The sequence below is a fragment of the Hippocampus guttulatus genome, chromosome 9, assembly GCF_054856545.1.
Source record: "Hippocampus guttulatus isolate MCC_2025c chromosome 9, RoL_Hgut_1.0, whole genome shotgun sequence".
Lineage (NCBI taxonomy): Eukaryota > Metazoa > Chordata > Actinopteri > Syngnathiformes > Syngnathidae > Hippocampus > Hippocampus guttulatus.
The window spans coordinates 6,415,306-6,437,351 of NC_141269.1; the positions used below are offsets into that span (position 1 = coordinate 6,415,306).

General features: G+C 41.8%; 1 protein-coding gene and 1 long non-coding RNA gene across 2 annotated transcripts; both read left to right on the plus strand.

Annotated features, from left to right (window-relative positions):
• The first annotated feature begins 676 nt into the window (after window positions 1–676).
• Window positions 677–4,187, plus strand: LOC147200068 (uncharacterized). The gene is made up of 3 exons (XR_015101722.1): window positions 677–877; window positions 1,112–1,175; window positions 3,933–4,187. It is a non-coding gene; the product is annotated as an uncharacterized LOC147200068 (long non-coding RNA).
• A 3,053-nt stretch (window positions 4,188–7,240) lies between these two features.
• On the plus strand, window positions 7,241–21,493 carry LOC147200069 (uncharacterized). The gene is made up of 5 exons (XM_086121036.1): window positions 7,241–7,553; window positions 10,721–10,768; window positions 11,671–11,818; window positions 12,775–12,936; window positions 14,152–21,493. Exons 1-5 carry the CDS (start codon window positions 7,503–7,505, stop codon window positions 15,147–15,149), a joined length of 1,407 nt encoding a protein of 468 aa, XP_085977162.1. The 5' UTR covers window positions 7,241–7,502; the 3' UTR covers window positions 15,150–21,493.
• Window positions 21,494–22,046: the final 553 nt, after the last annotated feature.

Consider the following 22,046-nt stretch of genomic DNA (forward strand, 5'->3'; position numbering starts at 1 on the left):
TTGCGATGACCAACGCAGCACATCTGCCTCACAGTCAGGAAATCAGAAAATCACTCTGGATGAATATTGAATAATCAGGCCAATGCTGACTTTGATCAGAATTGGTGGAATTCTCCAATTCAACCTGATTTGCGTGCGTGTGTGTGTGTGTGTGTGTGTGTGTGTGTGTGTGTGTGTGTGTGTGTGTGTGTGTGTGTGTGTGTGGTCACTGCTTTACATTCTGTATGGCAGCAGTCCCCAACCTTTTTTGCCCCACGGACCAATTGAAAGTCAGACAATATTTTTAGGGACCGGCCTTTAAGGTGTGTCGGATAAATACATCAAAATAATATGATATGACCGGCATGAAAACTGTCGTATTTTGTAAATACAAAGTGCGTGAAAAATATGACTCACCATCACTATATATTATGCAGAGTGGGTTAAATCCGTATTTTAAGTAGGAATCCTGATACTGTATATTAAATTTCGCCTTATTTTTCTTGAAAGTCGTCGTCTCCTCTTCTGTCTCCTGGCCTGGCCCTTTCCGCTTCCCAAAGAAACTTTCCAAAGACGTTTGTTTTTTACAAATTTTGCTAGCTCCTGGGTTTCATTTTAGCAGTAACCTATCACGTGGCCGAGAAGCGCACCTTAACCTGCGTCAAGAGTGGCAAGAGTGGCATACTGGAGACGGATGTAACAGAGAATCCGGTAATTTTTCAAAATAAAACATTTTTCAGATTCCGAAATGAATAAAACAGAAGTAAAGTAAATGATTTATTCTCTCTGTGCGGCCTGGTACCAAACGACCCTCGGACCGATACCGGTCGCTGGCCCGAGGGTTGGGGACCGCTGTACAAGCTCTGCTTTCCATGGCTCAACTTGAAACTCGAAAAATGTGAGTACATTGTACGATGGCTAAATAAAATACAACGGAACTCAGTTTTCCGTTGCCTTTTTAAAAACGTGTTTTTAGCTTGTATCTGTATGTCTTGGCATGCTACCGTACGCTACAAGCTAACGTGTTTTTAGCGTGCGCGCATGCATGCCGTATGTTTAAGCTGGCGTATGTTTTACCACTTTAAAATTGCGCCCAATAATACAGTGTGTTTTGTCTATGTGTAAAATACAGAAATAGCACCCATTAATGAGACTGCGCCCAACCATACGGTGCGTCGAATGGTCGTGAAAATACGGTAAGCTGTTCTCTGATTCACTGTTTCGATTTCACATGTGCTATTATTGTATTCAAAAATAGGCCGAAGTATTTTGCACTTGACTGTGCTTCTGATCTCATTTTTTTAATTATGAAACGGCATAATTTTACAGCTGATTACAATAATATGAAAAAAAAACCTCTGCCTCCTTTTTTATGAACAATCCTACTCTATTATAATGTTGGTCATGATGGCGGTACTTTGTCAATTAAGTCTACATTTTTTGGGTGGCACTTGGGTTTGAGAACCACTGCCCGAGAGGATGTGTGACACACATCAGTGCAAGTCGGGACAGTGTTTGGTTTTTTTGGGGGGGTTTTCGCCATTCCCTTTTCGGACAATGACAGTTTTCACGGCTGGAATCTGTCTTCATTTTGTTTGGAAGCAAAACATATGGTTGCATTGTCATGTGTTTTACATGTTACCGTCCTCCGTGGTTTTACATAAACAAAGAGAAAGAGTCACTATGAGGCTTTGAATCGACGCATTCACTTTTAAAAGTGTGTCACTAAACTCAAGCGAGGCAGTCATGAGGAAATGGATCACAGACACGACGGTCAGCCTTTTTTTTTGTGCTTCTGCCTAAATTTCCACTGCAGCGAGGAACCCATCAAAGCATTGCACATCCTCACTCGGACTGCCCTCCTTCTAATGGTTTACTGTTTGTTTGTTTTTTGTTTATTTTTTTAAATATAGAACAACTTTTTGCAGGAATCATGCCTGGAAAAAGACGTGGGCAGTATGCATCATGTTGCATGTTGTGACTTTAAGCATTCGCCTCCACAGATGTGCACACATGCTTGAGCGGGTACTCACACCCCCTCCAGAGTATCGCAAGTGCTGACTCTCAGGTTGCCTTTGACCTGATATCACCCAGGATGACTCTATTACACCACAATGCCAGTTATAGCATTTAAAACATTTATAGTCGGCGAGTAAGTCAAAGTTCCAAGACTGGCAATTTGATTTACTGCTTTAACATATGACTTGTTTGTAAAACAGTCATTGCAAGGTCGCGTATGAATCAAACAATCCTTCACGTGACCCCGGTTGACTTCCGAGTTGATTTCATTTTAGAACCGTTTCCTGCTTAGAGGAATAAATGAATTCAGCTCAAAAAGTCCCTGTTATTAAATTTGCATTAATTATAACTTTAATGTAACGCAGGCGGCTCGGCGGTTGACTGGTTAGAGCGTCGGCCTCACAGTGCAGAAGTGGAGGGTTCGATTCAGGCTCCGGCCTACCTGTGTAGAGTTTGCATGTTCTCCCCGTGCCTGTGTGGGTTTTCTCCGGGTATTTGGGTTTCCTCCCACATTCCAAAAACATGCATGACTGGCTGATTGAACACGCGAAATTGTCCCTGGGTGTGAGTGTGAGTGCGGATGGGTGTTCGTCTCTGCGTGTCCTGCAATCGGCTGGCAACCGGTTTAGGGTGTCCACCGCCTACTGCCCATAGACAGCTGGGATAGGCTCCAGTACGCCCCGCAACCCTTGTGAGAATAAAGCGGATCAGATAATGGATGGATGGATGTAACACCTTAATATCGCCAACTAATAATACACGTGCAAAGAAAAGTTTAATCGCTATTATATAATCTTTGCCATCAGTGGCACCCTTCTGTGCTGTTATCACAATGATATAAACATATAAACAATAAAATCCAGTGAATAACATATTTTAAGCCACCTTGTCTACCTGACATATGGTGTAAAGTGACTACGTGGTAGTCGGTGACGCCTTCTCAGCATTGGACAATGATTCACCTTCTGCTCGGCATTTGGAAATTGTAGGGAAGTTCAGTCCAGTTTCCAGATGACGTCACTCCTCGAGGCGTGTGACTGTAATTTTGACAGGCAGGTTTCAAAATACATGCAGACATTCCTTTTTTGCGGTACAAGAACTTCTGTTTTGACAACGCTGTCAAAGTATGAGCTCTTTGCCGTCCAAAGCTTTCGGCAATCTCGCAATGTTTTGTCATGCCACCCACAGCCTTAACGGCACTTCATCGGCTATAAATATAGATGGATGACCCAAGTGAGCTGTATTTTGCCAAGCGTGCTTCCAATCATAACAGCAATACTGCACAATAAAAAGTCCATTACGGGTTCAAAAGGCCTTCGACTGTATCTTACTCACAATCATAAAACAAGAATCAGAGTGTGTCTCAAAAAACTCCACTGGCCTCGGCATGCCACTGTAAAACATAAGTTTCGTTTTGACTTTCTGCCTAATTTGACCACAGTTCTCGTAATTAGAGTCATTAACACCCAAGCACCACCACGGCGTTTTCGTTAGCAAGAGCTCTGAAAAATATTTTAATTTGCTGTATTCATTCAGCTGACGATACATTTTATTCATTGATTGACACTCCAGTTGTGTTGTGTTGTGGGGTCAGATTGTTAAGGGATTTCATTTGTGAAATCATATTTTGGAAATGGGAAAACATGTTTGAGAGAAATCATGTATGTGCACTGTGTGTGTGTGTGTGTGTGTATGTATATATATGTTCAAATAACAGGTTTTTGTGATATGAAAAAAAAAGCAGAGCAAGATTAATCATTTCCATTTTTTTATGTGATCTCTAACCCGTACCACTAACTTAAGAAAATACACCCTCTTGTGGATGTGGCTGTGCTCACATTTAAACACATGTTTCTGCCGCCTTGTAAAGTGGCTGTGAATAACCCGAAACAAAGTTCAGCAGTTCAAGTTGCCCTCTTCTTGTCATTTTGCAGTCGCATCTTCCACCACAAGCCGCTGCAAAGAGCGTCCAGAGCGTTATAGGGACTTCATTGTTGGTACAAAACTATTTCCAGGGTACGAAATGTCACACGGCTGAAAGTGAAGCCAGCCATCATCAAGTGGAGAAAATGTGCCACATGGGTGACATTATCAAGAATGGGATGCGTATCAAAAATGGATGAAAAGGTGAGAAGAAAAGTGGTCAGGTAGGCTGCCGAGAGGCCAACAGCAACATTGGAGGAGCTGCATTTCTGGCAAGATAATGTGACAACAATCTTCCTTGGCTTTGGGTTCATTTCAAAATAAAACAGTTGATGTCCCAAATACACGTGTGTAAAATATGTTATGGTCTGACTAAGCAGAGGTTAAACCTTTCAGGGACAGCGGTTACTACAGTGGACATCTTATCATGTTATCAGGTTACAGGGTGCATGGAATAGTTCAACTTTTTGGTAGTGATTCTATAAGGTGCATTTGGGGCAAGTACAACTCATCACTAAAAGAAAATCAAACCTACAGTGAGGCATGGTGATGGCAGCGTCAAGCTTTGGGGCTGATTTTCATCAGCTGGAACTGAGGCCTCACACAAGCTGGGGAAAATTTCAACAGTTCCATACAGCAGTTAGTGTTAGCGCAAAACCTTCAGAAGGTTTCTACTAGAGAAACAAAATACCCCATGAGAACAGTTGATATTTATTCTTTCCTGGCCTGGCCCAAGTGCCAATTTTAAAACAAACTGAGCTAAAATATTTGACCAACGCTGCACCTGGCATGTTTCTTTATTTGACTTTTCATATTTTGTTCTTATGAATCAACTCAAAACATCACAGTGAATTGACTCGGTGCACTATTTTTAAATTGTGTGCCGTGCGTGAAGACACACGTTTGAGTGTGTCGCATCGATGAGTCAGCGAGAGGAAGTTTTGACATATTGGAGACTGCGCAAACAAGCTTTTTGGGAAATTTACAGAAAATCTGATCATGGCATCACGGGGAACACGCCTTAAATGGAAATGTTTGAGGCCCAAGTGAACGTGAGCACTCTCACCAATTCCTGTTGAGTGGGCTGACACTCAACACAATTATTATATCGTCCTCCTTTATAGGGTGAGAAATCGGATTTGCTAACATAAAGTTGAAATGGACACTGCACGGGTATTTCTAAAAGCCAGCAGTTATTTCTTCCATCCAATCAACAACAAAAGGTATGAATAAAAATGGATGAAAAAATAGAGAAGTGTGTGGTTACATCATCTTTAGTCCATTTTTAAAGAAGTTACTTCAGTGAGTGTCAAATATCGATTTGAACTGAAAGTTGTAGGCTCGAACTTAATAAATGAATCACATTCTATTCAGATTTTTATATCAACACACATATACAGTATATGTATATATATATATATATAGAGAGAGAGAGAGAGAGAGAGAGAGAGAGAGAGAGAGAGAGATTGCAATGTCTTGTGAAATTTAGCATTTTCAACGTGGCATCTGTCCATTTACCAAACTGGTTTCATAAAAAGCCTAATCTTGCTCATCTGGGTTTTCAAGTAGGGACATAGGAAATACAGCATAAACTGCAAGCGCTTCAGGCCCTAATAGTTTCTGCTTTGATTCACATACAAAAGTGCACACAGTCAATTTGAACAACATGGAAGGAGGTGGGGACAGGCAAACGGGTCTTCAGTAAGCACACACGCTTTCATAGAAGCATACCATGAGATAGGAAGTGGAGAGTAATCTGAAATGGACAAATGTAACAATATTTGAAGGTCTCCAGCACAATTAGAAAGCATGATAAAATCAATTTGATTAAATGTGATACAGTAATCTGTGCTCTCAGGACTAGAGCCTTCATCCAAGGACTGCATTCTGCTGCCCTCTTGTGAAGACGGCTACAATATTCGGCACGCCCACACGTTTATGAGATCCAATACAAATTTGCTTATAGCAAGATAAGAATGGTTAGTTTTGATTGACATTTTCAGACATACATTCATTTAACAATATGGCAATTACTGTATTGTGTTTGTTATTGCATGTCTTAGACTGTAAAAGTAATCAAAGTTTTAGAAGTACTGTACATATGAATCAGATTTTAAAACTTATTATTATTACTATCATTATTTTAGTAACAAGTTCATATGACCTGGAAATGAATTTACATGAATCGAATGTTTCATGATAACATCACAATTTCTCTCCAAATTTGATCTGGTTTCTGGGCTCAATCCTGACGAAAACTGTTAGATTGACTTCGGAGTGCACCAACAAATCACCCCCCCCCCCCCCCCCCACACACACACACACACAAAATATTGCTCGGGTTGAGCCAAAATTTGAGTTACGAGTGAGTTATCACTCTTCGAGTGCAGTTAAAGAAACAAACAACAATCACCGTATGGTTCTGTAATGTCATCGCATTTATACTAAACTGCGGAAATTGCAAACATTATTTATTGATTTTCCTTTACTGAGATTCCTCTTTCATCTACCTTGTAAACTTGGTAAAAGTTAATTCACAACCTTCATGGGGATATTCCCTCTTAGTTTGAATGTAGACTTACAGTTGTATTAGCTGTTTTGCTACTTGTGGGTGAAACTATTGTTGGTTTCACCCACGTCATTCAATGAAAAGTCAAAAGTCACTTGAAACCCCTCAACTTACACTATTAATAATTTGTCGTCTTCAGCGCTTTAAGCCGTTCGACGACGTTTCCCCCAGAAATATTCAACGAGGACTGTTGGCTAGCAAAGTGAGTGTCATGTCAGCACTACCACACACCAGGGCCATTTAAGATGAAGAAAAGTTGCTATGGAAATGCCGCCATCTTGTGGATTTAGTAAGGAACCGCTACCTCTATTGACCCAACGACATTTGCCCAGATAAAGTTCAGCTAAAAGTTGTCGTGTGATCATTTCTCGCAAGGTGAAGTCACCATGTGTCTTACTACATACACCCCCCCCCGCCCCCCCAAAAATGCAGTTGCTTCCCACCGCTGCTCTTAATTGGAAATTGAAGGTGAACGATGCCTGGATCAAGTGTGTTGGACTGTTGCTGGGAGCTCAGGCCAATCAAGTCGGTCGTGGGGATGGAAGGAGGGGTGGGTGGGTGCTTTTAGACTGTGGAGGGGTTGCGAGAAGCATGACGTCACCCGCTGCATCCGCGACCCTCTCTGCCAAAACAAAGGGGAACCAAAACATACATTTACATCGCCACATAAAACGTCACTCGAAGACCGTCTCGTCTTGCGCAACGATTAAGTCGAGGTCACACAACCTTTTTTTTTTTTTTTTTTTTTGCTTGGCGCGGGTTGGTGATGGGAAGGGGTCTGTTTCAATAAGCTGGGTCTGTGGAGAGTCACTGAGAGAGAAGGGGTCCGGGAGGGGCATCCTTCCGTCTGTCTGTCCGTGGGTCCGTGTGAATGGCGGATGGGGAAGCCGCGGTGTCTGTGGAGAGTGGTGCGGCCGCTGTGATGGAGCGCTAAGCCCGAAGCAAGAGCTCACACCTCGGCCCGCGTTTTGTGCACGTTGTCACTCCGATCGGACGTCCTCTTCTTCTTAACATGGATCCCCACAAGACGTTGACGTTCTGTCTCGGGCTCAAGGCTGAGGAGGTACACCCACACACGCATACACACACGCACTGCTATCAAAGAGCAGGCATGCATTGCTGCAGAGCAACATGCTTCCATGTTGACAAACACTGCAGCCTCTACTAGACTGCACTCATGTCTTTATCTCCTGTTTTTTTTAAATTGATTTCCCAATTCTGAATTGTGTATTAAATTGTTTATCTCCTATTCGTCATGAAAGTAAACGCTATAAAATTCAAGATTTAAGAGCGTGAAGAAAAATATGGATGCTGTGTTTTGTATCGAAGCTGCTGCCTCTCATCTGTGTACAGTGTACTGTACGTGTTCACTGCTTTGTTTCCAACGATGCTTTATGCATGACAAATAGTTGTACAAGTGACTAAATTGCTGATTCAGGATGCTGACAGTTCCACATTGTGGATGACCTTCCATGTTGGTGCGCTGAAAGCTTCTCACCACTAATCAAGTTGCACCTTGTTGCATGAGTATTTGGATGTTGACATGAAAACATATATATATATATATTTTGCCTTTACGAGCTACCACTATGAATTTGAAGTAAAAGAATCAACTTGTGACTGATGTGTAATAGTGTAAAGTATTAAGTTTTACCTGTCATAGGTTTTGCAAAAATAGGGCATTTCACATTAAGGAATTATCCTACAGCGTTTTTAGTTTTTTTGAAGCCGTGTGGACAGTACTTCCAGTTTCAGGGTCCTAAACGCATTTGGATAAAGTGACATAATTGTAACCATCATTAACCATCATCTAATCCTTGGTCAAAAGTCCTTTGCAGTCAGTGAAAGCTTTTTGAAGTCAAATGGAATATTCTCCAATGGCCAAGCCGATGCTTTGCACTTCCTGCAGACACACGTGAAGGCAGCAAGAACAAACAAGCAACAAGTGAACGAATATGCATTAGAGACACTGTGCATTAATGTCGATCGTTAAAGAATGGTAAATGCCACGTTAAAATTTTTGTGAAACCAATTGAAGCTCTCAACCGCATGGTGCCAAAAATCCAAACAATGTCATAATTTCCCAAATACGTTTGGTAGATACTGTCGGTGACTTGCTTGCTCTGATTATCTCTTTTGCTCACATAATGTGACATTTGTTTGCGTTCAGACTACTTTTATGGCACCTGAAAAGCACAAATCTAATTGTTCCTGCCAACTGCCTCAAAAAGGCAGTCCAGCATCATGAAATGCTTTAATGCGGACTCTTTCGACTTCAGTGAGCTCGCTGTGTTTTACCAGAAGTGAATTCCGCTTTTTTATAGCCAAATTTGAAGTTATTTAAGCATAACATTCAATGACTTAAGCATTTTTTTCTGTTGAGGGAATGCAAGAAAAATAATTATTGCATATTTTTTAAATTTTATTATTAAAATATAACAACAATGTAACAACAGATACTGTTAGGCAGATAGTGGTGGCTTAATACAGTGGTCTGCAACCTTTTGCCCACCAGGTAGTACAGCTTTTTTGTGTACCGGCAGCCATTCGTTGTTGGGAGCTGCTGACGTACATTCCTGATCGAGATGTTGATGTTCTACTACCGCCCCCCCCCCCCACACCCACACTCCTCCACCACCACCACTCACACACACAGACTCACATACACACAATCAATCTCTGCGGCCGGTACCAAACAGCCTGCAGATCACTATTGGATCATGGACCACTGGCCTAATAAATGTATTTGTTAGACACTATACGTATTCAGATTCATACCAGATTCATATTAGACGACGATGTGTGGGACACATCGTAGTTGTGTGTAATCGTTGTTATCATTGTAAAGTCAGAATGTAAAAAAAAAAGTTATTGTTTTGGGTATCATTCGATGTTGTCAGTGCACAATGTTGCCGTGACATTTGGGGCTTGTTGCTAGTTGGATTTTGGCTCATCATCACTTCGTGGGTGGACGAGGTCTTTGTGCGCATTGCATTGTACGCACACTGCAGCAGAGCGCATACATTGTTCCAACCCATAAGGACAAAATATCCATCAGGCAGTTAACAAAAGATTGCCAAACCCAACCACGGTGTTTCTGCATTGTGGCCTCTCACTTTCACTCGCAATTTGTCACTTTCCTCACCGTGGTCCTCCATGACATTTACACGGGCATAACTATACACTCATTTCTGAATTTCTGCACACGCTGAGAAGACAACATTCAGACGAATTATTCTAGACGTTCGGACACTGTGCTGTATTATTTAGTTTGTATTCGTTACCTGTGTTGTTCTGCTTTACACACTCAGGGGTTGCTACTGTATTGGATGGAAAATTGAAATATGAATTTATATCAGATAAGCGTGATAGTAAATTTGCTGGAAAAGTACATAGAAAGTCAGAGGGGCATCTATGAGGGCAGTAGTACAGAGGTGAGGTGTGCGTAGGTGTGATAGAGGAGTTTGAGGTGGAGGCGGGACTGCATCAGGGATCCATTCTGAGCCCCTTACTCTTTGCAATAGTGATGGATATGCTGATAAATGATCTTAGACTGGGATTTCCATGAACCATGATGTTCCGAGATGATGTTGTAATTCATGTAGAAAGATGGAGGCATGCGCTGGAGAGGAAATGAATGAAGGTTAGCCATATTAAACAGATTATGGGTGCATAAATGGGAGAATGAGACTACAGGGAGAAGAGATAGCGAGAGTGGAGGACTTGTAATTCGGTTCAGGTTAATAGTCTAGACCAGGGGTGTCCAAAATCGGTCCTCAAGGGCCGCTGTCCTGCCTGTTTTCCAGCTCCCAGGAGCAAGGCACCTGATTCAAATAATCTGGATTGTTCTAATGCTGGTCTAGACAAAAGGCAAGTTTAAGGAGTAGAAGGAATGGATACAACCAGGTTGGAACTGGTGGAGGAAAGCATATCAGGTATGTTATGTGATCGAAGAGTCTCTGTTAGGATGAAGGGGAAGAGCTATAAGACAGCGGTGAGGCTAGCCATGATGTAATGCATGGCTCAAAGACAGTGGCACTGAAGAGACACCTGCAGGTGGAAGAAATGAACATGTTAAGGTTCTCCTGGGTAGGATTAGAAACAACCTCACCAGTGGGACAGCAAAGGTTAGATGTTATGGAGACTATAAATGTATTATGGCATGTCAAAATAGTGGACATTCACCAATGAGGTGTTTCCCTTAATTGTTGTCTGTTTTTCTTTCACTAGATGACGATGTCCCTGAGATACTTGGATGGGACCACCGAGGCATCCACGGTGAGCAGCTCGACCTTCACTATTCATTTCAGAGCGCTATGAAAAATCAGGCCTCCGAGCATAACCACAGTGGTCGCCATGGTGACGCACTTATTTGTCTGTACCGCTCGTGTGGTTACCATGTGCGCGGCAGATATCATTGCAGCTCACTCCGGGCTTTCCTGCACTTATGGAGGCACGGTAAAATAATTCCGCATTTTATCTTGATTTTTTTTCTTTTAAATAGTTGTTTATTTCACTCCATTTGCTACATATTTCATCTGACAAATTTTGAGTTAGGAAAGGGCATTATAGCGGATTAATTGCTTGTTAAGAATTTGGTTGATTGTGTGGAATCTCTTGAGCCAAGCATCCATCCAGCTCTCCATTTTCTTCATCGTTCATCCTCGGGAGAACTTAAGCGAACTGACATTTTCGATGAGAGGGGCGGTACACTCTGAACCGGCTGCCAATCGCAAACAACCATTTCACGCACACTTTTACACTTACTGACAAGTGAGAGTCGTGAATTAATCAATGGAGGCCAAATGGAGTGTATTTGGCTGCAGACGTTCTTTTGATTCACTCGAAACTAGTTTGGTGTAGAAAAAAGGAAAACAAGATGCAATCTATCTATTATTTGCAGCAACTGTCCAAAAATGCCATAAAATGCACTCAATTCTTCCTGGTGATATGAAAAATTCTAAACACAAAAGTTAGCTTTTTTTTTTAAAAGCTCCAGGGAGAAAGTTGAGTCGTTGGGTAATGAAATCAAAGGAGAGTTATTATCTCCTTTCATGAAAAACTGCTTCCCCATAATCATAATGTCAGCTATCAAAGGAGAACAACATAAATGCAACAGCACAGTGCTGGAATAACATTGGCACTTTGGAGATAACATAGTGTGTTGTTTTGTCCACCAGGTGGTGAATCAACATGAGGGTTCTGGTAGCCAGCCTGTAGTCAGTCCCAAGTACTGTCCTGGTGTAAACAACAATCCAGGTTACCTCTGTGAGACAGGACACTGCTGTGGAGAGACGGGCTGCTGTACCTACTATTACGAACTCTGGTGTGAGTCACCGAACCGCCTTCGTCAGTCTGCATTCAACTAAAAAGCAAACATTTGAGAGGAAAAATCTCAAGGTTGGATGTTAAAAACGGTTGATGTTTCCATGTAATCTCTTGAAACAGATTTCTGTGGGCATTCGGTAGTATTTCTCGAGCAACTACTACTTCCTCACATGGACCTAGTAAAGTGACATTGCCATCTAGTGGCCCGGCACGCATATTGCAGAAGGGCCTAAGTTTATAATTCTGTTCCAATGCCAGCGAAGAATTTGTGTGCGCCATCAAACCTACAGTAACACGATGCGAAAAGTCAAACCTGGAGTAAATATTGACGCAAAGAAAAACAAAACAATCAAATTAAAAACAGCAAGTGTCTTTTAGTGCTGGGTGACCACATATTCTTATCACGAAACTACTCTATGCAGTAGTCATTTCATAATTATAGTAATGAATATTTTGTATGAAGAATATTTCTAGACCATAAATATGAAAACAATACAATGGCAATTGTCTTTGTGAATGCTGGTGGGTCAATTTGATGACAAAAGGTATCGTACTACTGCGGTGCCAACAAATTAGTACTGGTTAGTTCTCTTGGCACATTGAACAAAGTTTGGGGAAAAAAATCACACAGAATAAAAAGAAACTGGACTGCGTGGTTAAAGTGCTTTTCTACCTTGTTAGATGATATCAATAACTTGACATTGTAGCGACTTTTTTGTTAACATTGTGTGTAAAGTGGATTGCATACACTTTTGCCTCACCGTTGGAAATTTCTGTGTTTGAATCTCTCGGGTTTAGTGAAGACTCCACATTGCTTAGACGTCTAAATAATTGGATCTTTGTCTTAGCCTCTGTTTGACGGGAATTTATATGGAAAAAAAGGATGTATCCAGTTTTCAAGTGATGTTTCTTGTTGTTGTTTTGGGTTTAAGATCGGGCTTGTTTCTTTCTGGCAGGGTTCTGGCTGCTGTGGACCATGCTGATCCTCTTCAGCTGCTTCTGCGCTTACCGCCATCGCCGAGCCAAGATGAGGATCCAGCAGCAACAGAGACAGAGGGAAATCAATCTTATCGCCTATAATGGAGCATGCAACTACCCATCCTCCATGCTGGATCTAAGTATGTTTATTTTTTTTAATGACATATGATTCATTGTTTTGCTGTAGCAGTTCCACTATTTAAAGGAAAAGCTATTTGTAAGAATGCAAAACTTCCTTCAGATTGTTTGATAGTATTGGATAGTCTAGGGGTGGGCGAACTTGATGGGGCATTGATTTTTAAAATGGACGGATGGTCCAGGTCATTCATACAGGAGATGACATGAAGTTAAATTGTACACAACTGTTTAAAAAGTATGCAGTCATTCGGAAATGTAAAAGGAAGAAAGATTTTTTAATATTTATTTGTAGTTTGGACTCTCATGTCTAGGTGGCAACAAAAGTGAGTCCACCCCTACGTGAAAATGTCCAGATTCAACCCAATTCGGACATTTTCCCTGTCTGGTATCATGTGACTAGTTTCGTCAGGTTTGATGATGATGTGAGGCGTGAATAGGAAGCAGGCGTGTCAAATTTGGTGTTATCGCTCTCACACATTTATATGCAACACAGGAAGTGCAATATTGCACCAATGCTAAATTATTTATTAAACATACCTGTAAGTCACTCATTTTTAATGTTCAATAATTAATGTAGGGCGGCCCGGTTGTCCAGTGGTTAGCGTGCTGACCTTACGTGCAGAGGTACCGGGTTCAATTCCAGCTCCGGCCTCCCTGTGTGGAGTTTGCATGTTCTGCCCGGGCCTGCGTGGGTTTTCTCCGGGTACTCCTGTTTCCTCCCACATTCCAAAAACATGCATGGCAGGCTGATTGAACACTCCAAATTGTCTCTAGGTGTGAGAGTGAGCACAGATGGTTGTTCGTCTCTCTGTGCCCTGCGATTGGCTGGCAACTGGTTCAGGGTGTCCCTCGCCTATTGCCCGAAGACGGCACGGATAGGCTCCAGCAACCTCCGCGACCCTCGTGAGGAAAAGCAGATTGGAAAATGAATGAATGAATAATGGTGTAAAAAATGTGCACTGTATATGTAATTATTTTCATTTTATTCATTTGAAGAAATGTGTTATGTTTTACATTGATGAAAGCCGCATTGCATTGTGGGATGTGTCAGCCATTACATGGCTAGCAGTATCCCTGGAGAAAGCAACGTGTAGTCACGCAGTGAGACATGATTTTAACATACAAGGAAGGGAAAGAGATTCATTTTGACCACAAAGCTAAAGGTGTCCGTCGGTTGAGCGTCGACTAGCCTGAGTACGTATGCGTTCTTCTTTTAGGTTTTCTGGCCGCCTTCAAGTTACCCTCTTACGATGAGGTGGCAGCTCACCCCGCCACACCCCCTCCACCTTACAGCTCCGTCTTCGCCCTGCAGGGAGGCGCCATGCTAGAGCCGTGCTCCTCCTACCCCCATCACCACCTCCACAGTCACCCCTGCCCCCCCTACCTGGGGCCGGGCCCCAGTGGCTTCACCTCATCCCAGAGCTCCGACAACTACACCAGCTGTTCCTGCGAGTCCTGCTCCCTCACCTCGCCCTGCAGCACTTCCTTCTCCGTCCAGGTGACGGACGAGACGTATGACAGCAGCCGCATGTCCACGCCCAGCGAGGCGGGGGGCGACGGAGCCCCTTTGCCCGGGGTGGGGGGCAGCCGCTTATCGACGCCCTCGTCCTCGCCACCTTCGTCGAAGGTTCCACCGGATGTTATACCGGTGCTCGCTCCGGATGTCGTTCCCAGTCATTCCTATCATGGCAGTGAGGGGATCTCACGCCCGGTTGCCCCTCTCTCACTTCCCTTGCGCCCCCTCAGTAGCTATCACCCCTCACCTCACCCTCGCCTCCCTCTTTCACCCCTTATTCTGCTCCCTTCCCTTTCCTCCGGGCATGTCCAGCATCTCGTATACTTGGACCCCCTCCGTGCCACGCTCAACGAAAATGCGGTAGACGGCTTACCACGCTCAACGCCGTCCCCTTCTCAACGGGCTGTCCTTGACAAAAATATGTCTGCTGCAATGCGCCCCGAAGATGAGGACGAGGACGAGGAGGATGACGAGGAGGATCATTTCCGCCACCGGCGCCTGACGGGTGATTCTGGCATTGAGGTGTGTCGCTGCCAGGTCAAGCGCAGAGACCGAGAAGAGGAAGCGGGCCTCAAGGAAAGTGAGCGGCGCGACAACGTGGACTGCTCTCTGCGGGCCAAGCAGGGGGTCCTCTCTCCCCTGCTGGACGACCAGCAGCACGGCGATGCTGTTGTCATCGTGGGGGCCTCGCTAGTCTGACGAGCAAACATGGAAGGAAAATATGAAGCGTTTATGGTTAGCGTCATCCTCGTAGAACAAGACTAGTAGGTGAAAAGTTGCGTCACTGAAGTTAAAGTCTTGGAGGTGAGTGGATGGACAGGATGAGCTTTATCTCCTCTTGTTTTCATCTCAGAGGGAAAATGTTACCCGAGCCTTGATGATTTGTTACCTCCACCAAGTAAAAAAAGCGCAAAGGTGAGAGGTATCATTTTAATTGATCAGTGTATTGTTTTGAAAGTTAGCAGGATAACACACACATACACACACACACACACGCACTATAATACTGGAGAAGCGTGTTGACATGAATTCCAGTATTTTCCCATTTTGAGTCATCCCTACTCCATGGTTAAAGTGGTAAAGTCCTTCCAAAAAAAAATCACTTCTTTAGTCATTTTGGTCACAGTAAATTCTGCTAGCACAAGTTTAGCACCAGAACCCCAAGGTCGAGGCCAAGTTTAGGACCAGAACTTAGTACATTTGGCCCATGTTTTGCCCTTTGAGAAACCTGCTCCTCAGTTGAAGTTGGCGAAGTCCCCTCCACCCTTTTGCTATGAGCATGTGACGTCCCAAAAAAAAATTGTGTGAGGATCTGAATTTTTAAAAGAAGTATTTTCTATAGTTTGAGCCACAATGGCAACAGTTACTACTAACAAAAATAATACCACTTACCTACTAGTAACACATCATCACATCATCCTCCAGTAGGTAGACTGCTAGCTAGCAAAGAGTTGAATGAACAACCACAAACAATGTACTTTATGGAAGAAGAAAAAAAAACGTTTGCCCTTGATGGCCATTCAACTTTATTTGGCATCTTCCTCCCCATGGATGAAAAACAAGAACCCACCATATTCACATACGTTAATGTGTTTGCATCATATCATTAAATGCTAACCTACGCCACACAATCAAGTTTGGTGGAGGTCGCAAATTGACCTTATGCATTGTATATTGTCCACCACGGTTAAAGTACAAATCAGTGTGATCAAATCCCTTGACTGAACCAATTATAAAGTGCATGGGAAAATAAGCATATGAAGCAGGAAGGAAGGTACAACAAATTGACTAATGAGAAGTAAATTCCCTCAGTTCTGATTTTCGAAGGAACAGCTCCTCTGTACAAGTGACTCAAAGACTAAGGTGTCCTTTCACCAGCTTCTTGTTATGTCCATGGTGTGCAAAGCTTTATATGGGTAACACTCTTATATCGTTAGAAACCATAACAGCGTTAAACACACTGGCTCTCAAGTGTGTGTTAAGGCTGTTACTGTTCAAAGGCAATGAGCATTTCACCTGACTCTCACACACTGATAATGAATGTAAAAAGCACAACAATGAGCTGGAGTGCTTCTTCAAGAAATCTGGACATTTTTATAGCGCGGGAAAAAAAAACATGCAGGGAAATGTATGCAGCAAGGCAATACAAGCGCTGATGAGACGTGTTTAGTTTTTCAGTGTTCACAAATATTTGGAGGCAGTTTAAATGTGAGGTTTAGTCACTGTTGTTTTGTACTTCAAAGTCATTAGTTGTACAGTACAGTCACCATGTAGAATGCCCGCCTCAGTGGGTGGGTGACTAAGGAGCCCTTGACTGAAGTACCCCCGTGGGATTGAGGGAGGTTACACTGTCCTGGTGGTGTCGCCATTTTATGGAAATAGCACACACACATATACACATTCACACACAAAATCTGTGTTTGAGATCAAACTAATGCACATTCTTGTGCAACTGTACCATGGGGGACATGGTTTATCAACAAGAGACCACTTTTGATTTTATAATGGCAGATTTGATGTTTTTATGTGTGAAAGTGATGCTCTCAACCGGGAGCATAAAACATGAGATGCTTTCACCAATTAGCATAAGCTACAGGAAGACATGAAGATGAACCTGACTTAAGTTTGTGATGGCCTTATTTTTTTAAAGGCCATTATGACACACTGTGTGTCTCATTGGGATGGATCTTGTCACGATGCAAGGTGGTGGTGGACCCCAAAAAGCAGGCAGGAGGGAGGAGCAGGGTGTACTTGACGAATTGTATTTAAAACAGAGAAAACTAAACTAGTCGGGCTGGGAGTCCTTTTAAAGCACTAATTACCTAATGACCAACAGGTGTGCAGCTGCAGGGGGAGCCCTACAGTGCCACCTGTTGGTCCCAAACCGAATCATGACAGTAAATGAATCTAAAGTAACAAACAAAACCCATGGCAGAAACTAAAAACTCTCAATAACAAAAACATGACCAAAACATGACTGAACAAACATGACAGTAGCAAAGAGCAGCAATGACCCGACACTGAGTGTTTGGGCTGGGAGTCCTTTTAAAGCACTAATTACATAATGACCAACAGGTGTGCAGCTGCAGGGAGAGCCCTACAGTGCCACCTGTTGGTCCCAAACCGAATCATGACAAATCTTTTATGGCATTTGTCATTTTGGGAATCCACGCCATTTTATGCGACCCGATGTGGTATGCTTTGATGTTCACACTGAAATTTCACCGAAAATCGTTAACACTTTGGTGCCTTGAAATACAAATGTTTGCCGTTCGGGCTTACATGTTTTTCGAGATAGCAGCTGTCATTTGGCCGATGATTTATTTATTTATTTTTGCTGCGCGCTGTATGGTGGCAGTAAAATCAACTCGACAATAAGCAGCACTATGGCAGTTGCTGAAAATGTCTTCAAAAAAGAGGCTTCAAACGATTTAATGCCACCCTTAGTTGAAATTTCCTGTAAAATAAAGATAAAATTACAAGTATATAAACAACAAAACCTCATTGCTTTAAGTCGGACCCCCATTATCTAAATGTTAATAGAATGGAAAATGTCATTGACATGCTAACGGTTAGCATTGAAAGTGGTGGTTTTACAACCCTGTCAGCAACGATTATTTAATACATGTAGTGGAACAACATATGTAGACAGATAATAGGAGAATAACCGTTTTACCGAATGCAGAAGTTGGTTGCGTATAACAATTATTAACATTATCCAACAGCACATTTGTGACTAGTGAAAATGCAGAGTGACTCGTAAGCCTGGGAAACCACGAGTGGCTGGTGAGCAAAAAAATTTAGGTCAAGCCTTGCTCTCAGGCATAGATTCTTTCTCTTCTATGAGAAATGACTAATATTAAGGCAATTTACTAAGTAGTAGAAGAACGTCTCTTTGTTTGTGTCTGTATGACTGTATTTCACAGTACTGACGCCCCGTGGACAAGGCGGCCATAACAGAATGAGCAGCAAAAATGAATTGGACATTATTTAATGCTTTACATTCTGTTTAGTTGTTTGATTACGTTTTTTATGTTTGTCATGAAGTACTGTACAGTAATATTATGTATTAAATCCAGAAACACAACAATTGGAAGGGTTTTTTGGGGTCAGGGGTTTTGGAACGGATAACAGTGGACGCCCACCGATGACTTTTTATAATGGGCATTGAGTATTTGCAGATTTATTTATTTGCCACTTGACCTGTTTCCATCGTGGTATTTCTATAAATTTCATTGCGAAAAGATGATTGGCGAGCGTGGTCATGGAATTAGTTGTATCTCAAGGTACCACTGTACTTGGTAGGTACTGTAGTTGACTGGCGACTGGTCCAAAGTCAGCTGGGATTGACTTTGCCTCACCCGTGAGCCTAATGAGAAAAAACACTACAGAGAATGTCTGTGTAGGTGTAAATTTGGCGACAAATCTCTATATTTTCTTTTTTTTTGGGGGGGGGGGGGTAGTGATGGTCTCCTTCACTTGTATCACCTTGTCCAAGTACTATTGAGCCCTGGGAAATGGAGGTACTCAGCAAAAAGTAGTTGTAATTCCAAAATAGTAAATGTCAACCCCTTGAATTGCAGCTGAAAGTTGACACTTCAAATCCATTACAGTGGTGTGCAAAGGTAAAGTCGTACAAACCTTCTCAACCGAACTGCTTCAAGTGTTATCATACATTTCCGCCATCTTTAAATAATGTCGTTGATTAGCACGAGCTTATGTGTGATTTAAAATAGCCTGTGGTGCCTAGAAACTCTTTAGGCAGAATATATTTCCTTGCTGCTACATGAGCGTGTGCGTGTGAGCCCGTTTTTTTTTTTTTCGTTGTGTGTCGTACTTGAAATGGGTTTTAGCTGTGCTTTTAAGCGGTCTCGCTCTGAGAAGACTCCGCACACACGAGACTCGCGAAAGTAGTATTTAGCAATAGTGTTCACACTGTTTTTCCTGACTCTGGTAGAGGCTGGTTGATGGGAAACGAACTGTTGTGAAAAAAAAAAGACTTTTACCTCTTTCGTACTGAGCCGTGAGCTGTGCTGGGCCGAGGCCCTCGATTGTACATACGCAGTATATATACTGTAAGCATTTGAATTGCCTTTGGCTTAAAGGCGTCTCCCAAGTGCAAACAAAAAAGTGGCTTTATTGAGGCTCAGTTTGTGGCCTTCATGTGTTACCAATATTCATGTCAATCGTACTATGAAATATTTTAAATGATGAGTTCCTAAATTTTCTTCAAAAAGTTCCCTTAAATTTGTTGTTTGTTTGAATCTTTGGAAGGAAAGTATCCGAGTTTGACAACCTTGAAATTTAACACTCTGGTCAACAGCAGAATTTAAAATGAGGGAGTTTAATGTTTCCCCAAATTTATTTTTGACACTGATTTCAAACATATGTTTACTTTTTCTAGCACTTCAGGATTTTGAGATATTTGCATTTTTTTTCTCAACTCAACTGTATATATAGAGCACTTTCAAACAGCCATCGCTGCATACAAAGTGCTGTACATGGAGCTTTTTTTTGTTTGACCTACAAAGGCCTGCACAATGCAGATTTTACCAAGTGTTGTAATTTATAGCGATGATGTTTTAGAAAATAAAATCTTGTTGCTAACCTAACCCTTAATTTGTAAATATTACTAAACATACGACTATATTCATATTATTATTAATATTTTTATTATTAAAATCCGGAGTGCTTTAGAAAAAGAGCGAGAGCAGATTTGGAATCAGCGCAAAAAAAAATACCCTTGAAAAATGTACTTTCATTTCTGATCTAACGAAAAAATTATTACAAAAGAAAATTAGCAGTGAATATTTAATGTTGTTTGAATGCATCTGTACAGCTGACAATGATGAGGGCCGATAATTGCTTTTACATTTTTTTAATTTGTATTGAAAAATAATTTGCAGCCCTACGTAACACCTGGCGTTGGAGTCTTCTTGAATAAATATATTTTGAATCAATGACCGATGGTATGTTTTTTGGATGTATTTATGAATCCTGTCATTAAAAATATATATTTTTACATCATAAGACTTTGGACATAATGAAACATTCAGGTGAACATTTTTAGCCCCCCAAGATACTGTACAAATAAGGCTGACAGGCTATGTCCATGCTGAATATAATTCAACATTTGCCCTTTGACCCTACCTACAGTAATGGTAACACATGAACACCACCGAGCGTTGATTTCACCTTGAAGCCGAGCTGTTGTGCGTTCATTCGCTGTACATAGAGAAGACATTTTCATTTTGCCTTCTGTGCAACTGTTTTAGATTAAACATGGCCAAACTCTGCCCTCAACGAAGGCCACGGGCCACCAAGACTGTTACTGAGTTTTGACTGCAAAGGACTGTTCATTGTCTCCTTATTGAGAGAGCATTTCCTCTATATTTTTTACTTGAGTGAAGCAGGGAATTGATAGGGCAACTTGCCAGGAATACAAAAACACATGACTGATCGCCTAAGACTGTTGATCCTTTCAAAAACAACATTTATTCTTGTGTTTCGCAGCAAGCAGGATTTGTAGAAGTATACGTGATTCCTTGTGAACTAGTTAAAACGAATATGACTACAAGCTGTGGTGTTCTTTTTAAGCTATCAACTATCTGTGCTGCTTTCTTGTGTTGTAAGCATGTGTGAGAGACTTACTCTCGTGCAGTTGGAAAAAACCCCAAAACAAAACACTGTCGTTTATCATGAGGTCAAAGTTGATTGTCATGATATTTGTCTCTATGAACATCCAGGCACGTTTATTATGTCTGGCAACGATTCGAAATCGCAGTGTGTATAGCATAGACACTTGTGGTGCATACTCTGATGTGAAATGAGATTCTCGTACTTTAAAACACTTTCATACATTTGTATATTTATTGGGTGCTGTTTTCCAGGAGGTTGGTTTGGATATCGTCCTCTCCTGACATTTTTTTTTTCGTCATTGCTTCTTCTGGAAGCCTATCATGTTGGATACAGACACCTACGCTACTTTAGATCAAGGACGACTGTGCATTTGGTGATAAAATAAAGTGAACTTAACTAGCAAAGGTGTGTATTCTTTTGCTGAAAAGTTGGTTTTTGCAGATCATTCTGCTTGGAAAGGAAACACTTTTTAAGACAACAAGAAACTTACTGGTAATCGAGATTAATTTGGCTGAACTCATGAGGTGTGTCCTATTGTTCCTTTGTTGTAAAGACCAACACATTTACCTTTGATACACCCTGCCTCGGTGACTTGTCTGGTGCTCCGTCCTCCAAAAGAAATGCTGTATAAATATGTACTATTATAAATAAATCAACTCATAATAGATAATATGTATGCTTGTGGGCCAGCCTGGAATACTGCTGCTCACTCTTGGATTTACGATCCTCAGAATATACATTTTAATCTCCATATCACCTTTCTGACTAAAAATCAATAAATTAATAAATCACACGTTTATTTATATAGCACTTTACGTACTTTAAAAGCAACACAAAGTGCTTCACAAAACAAATCATAAAAGACACATACGCATTCCCTCCAACCTGCAGTCAGTAGACCCCTGGGATACCCAACATCTGTGCAGTTTAAAAGATTGTCAAATACAAAGGACGGGT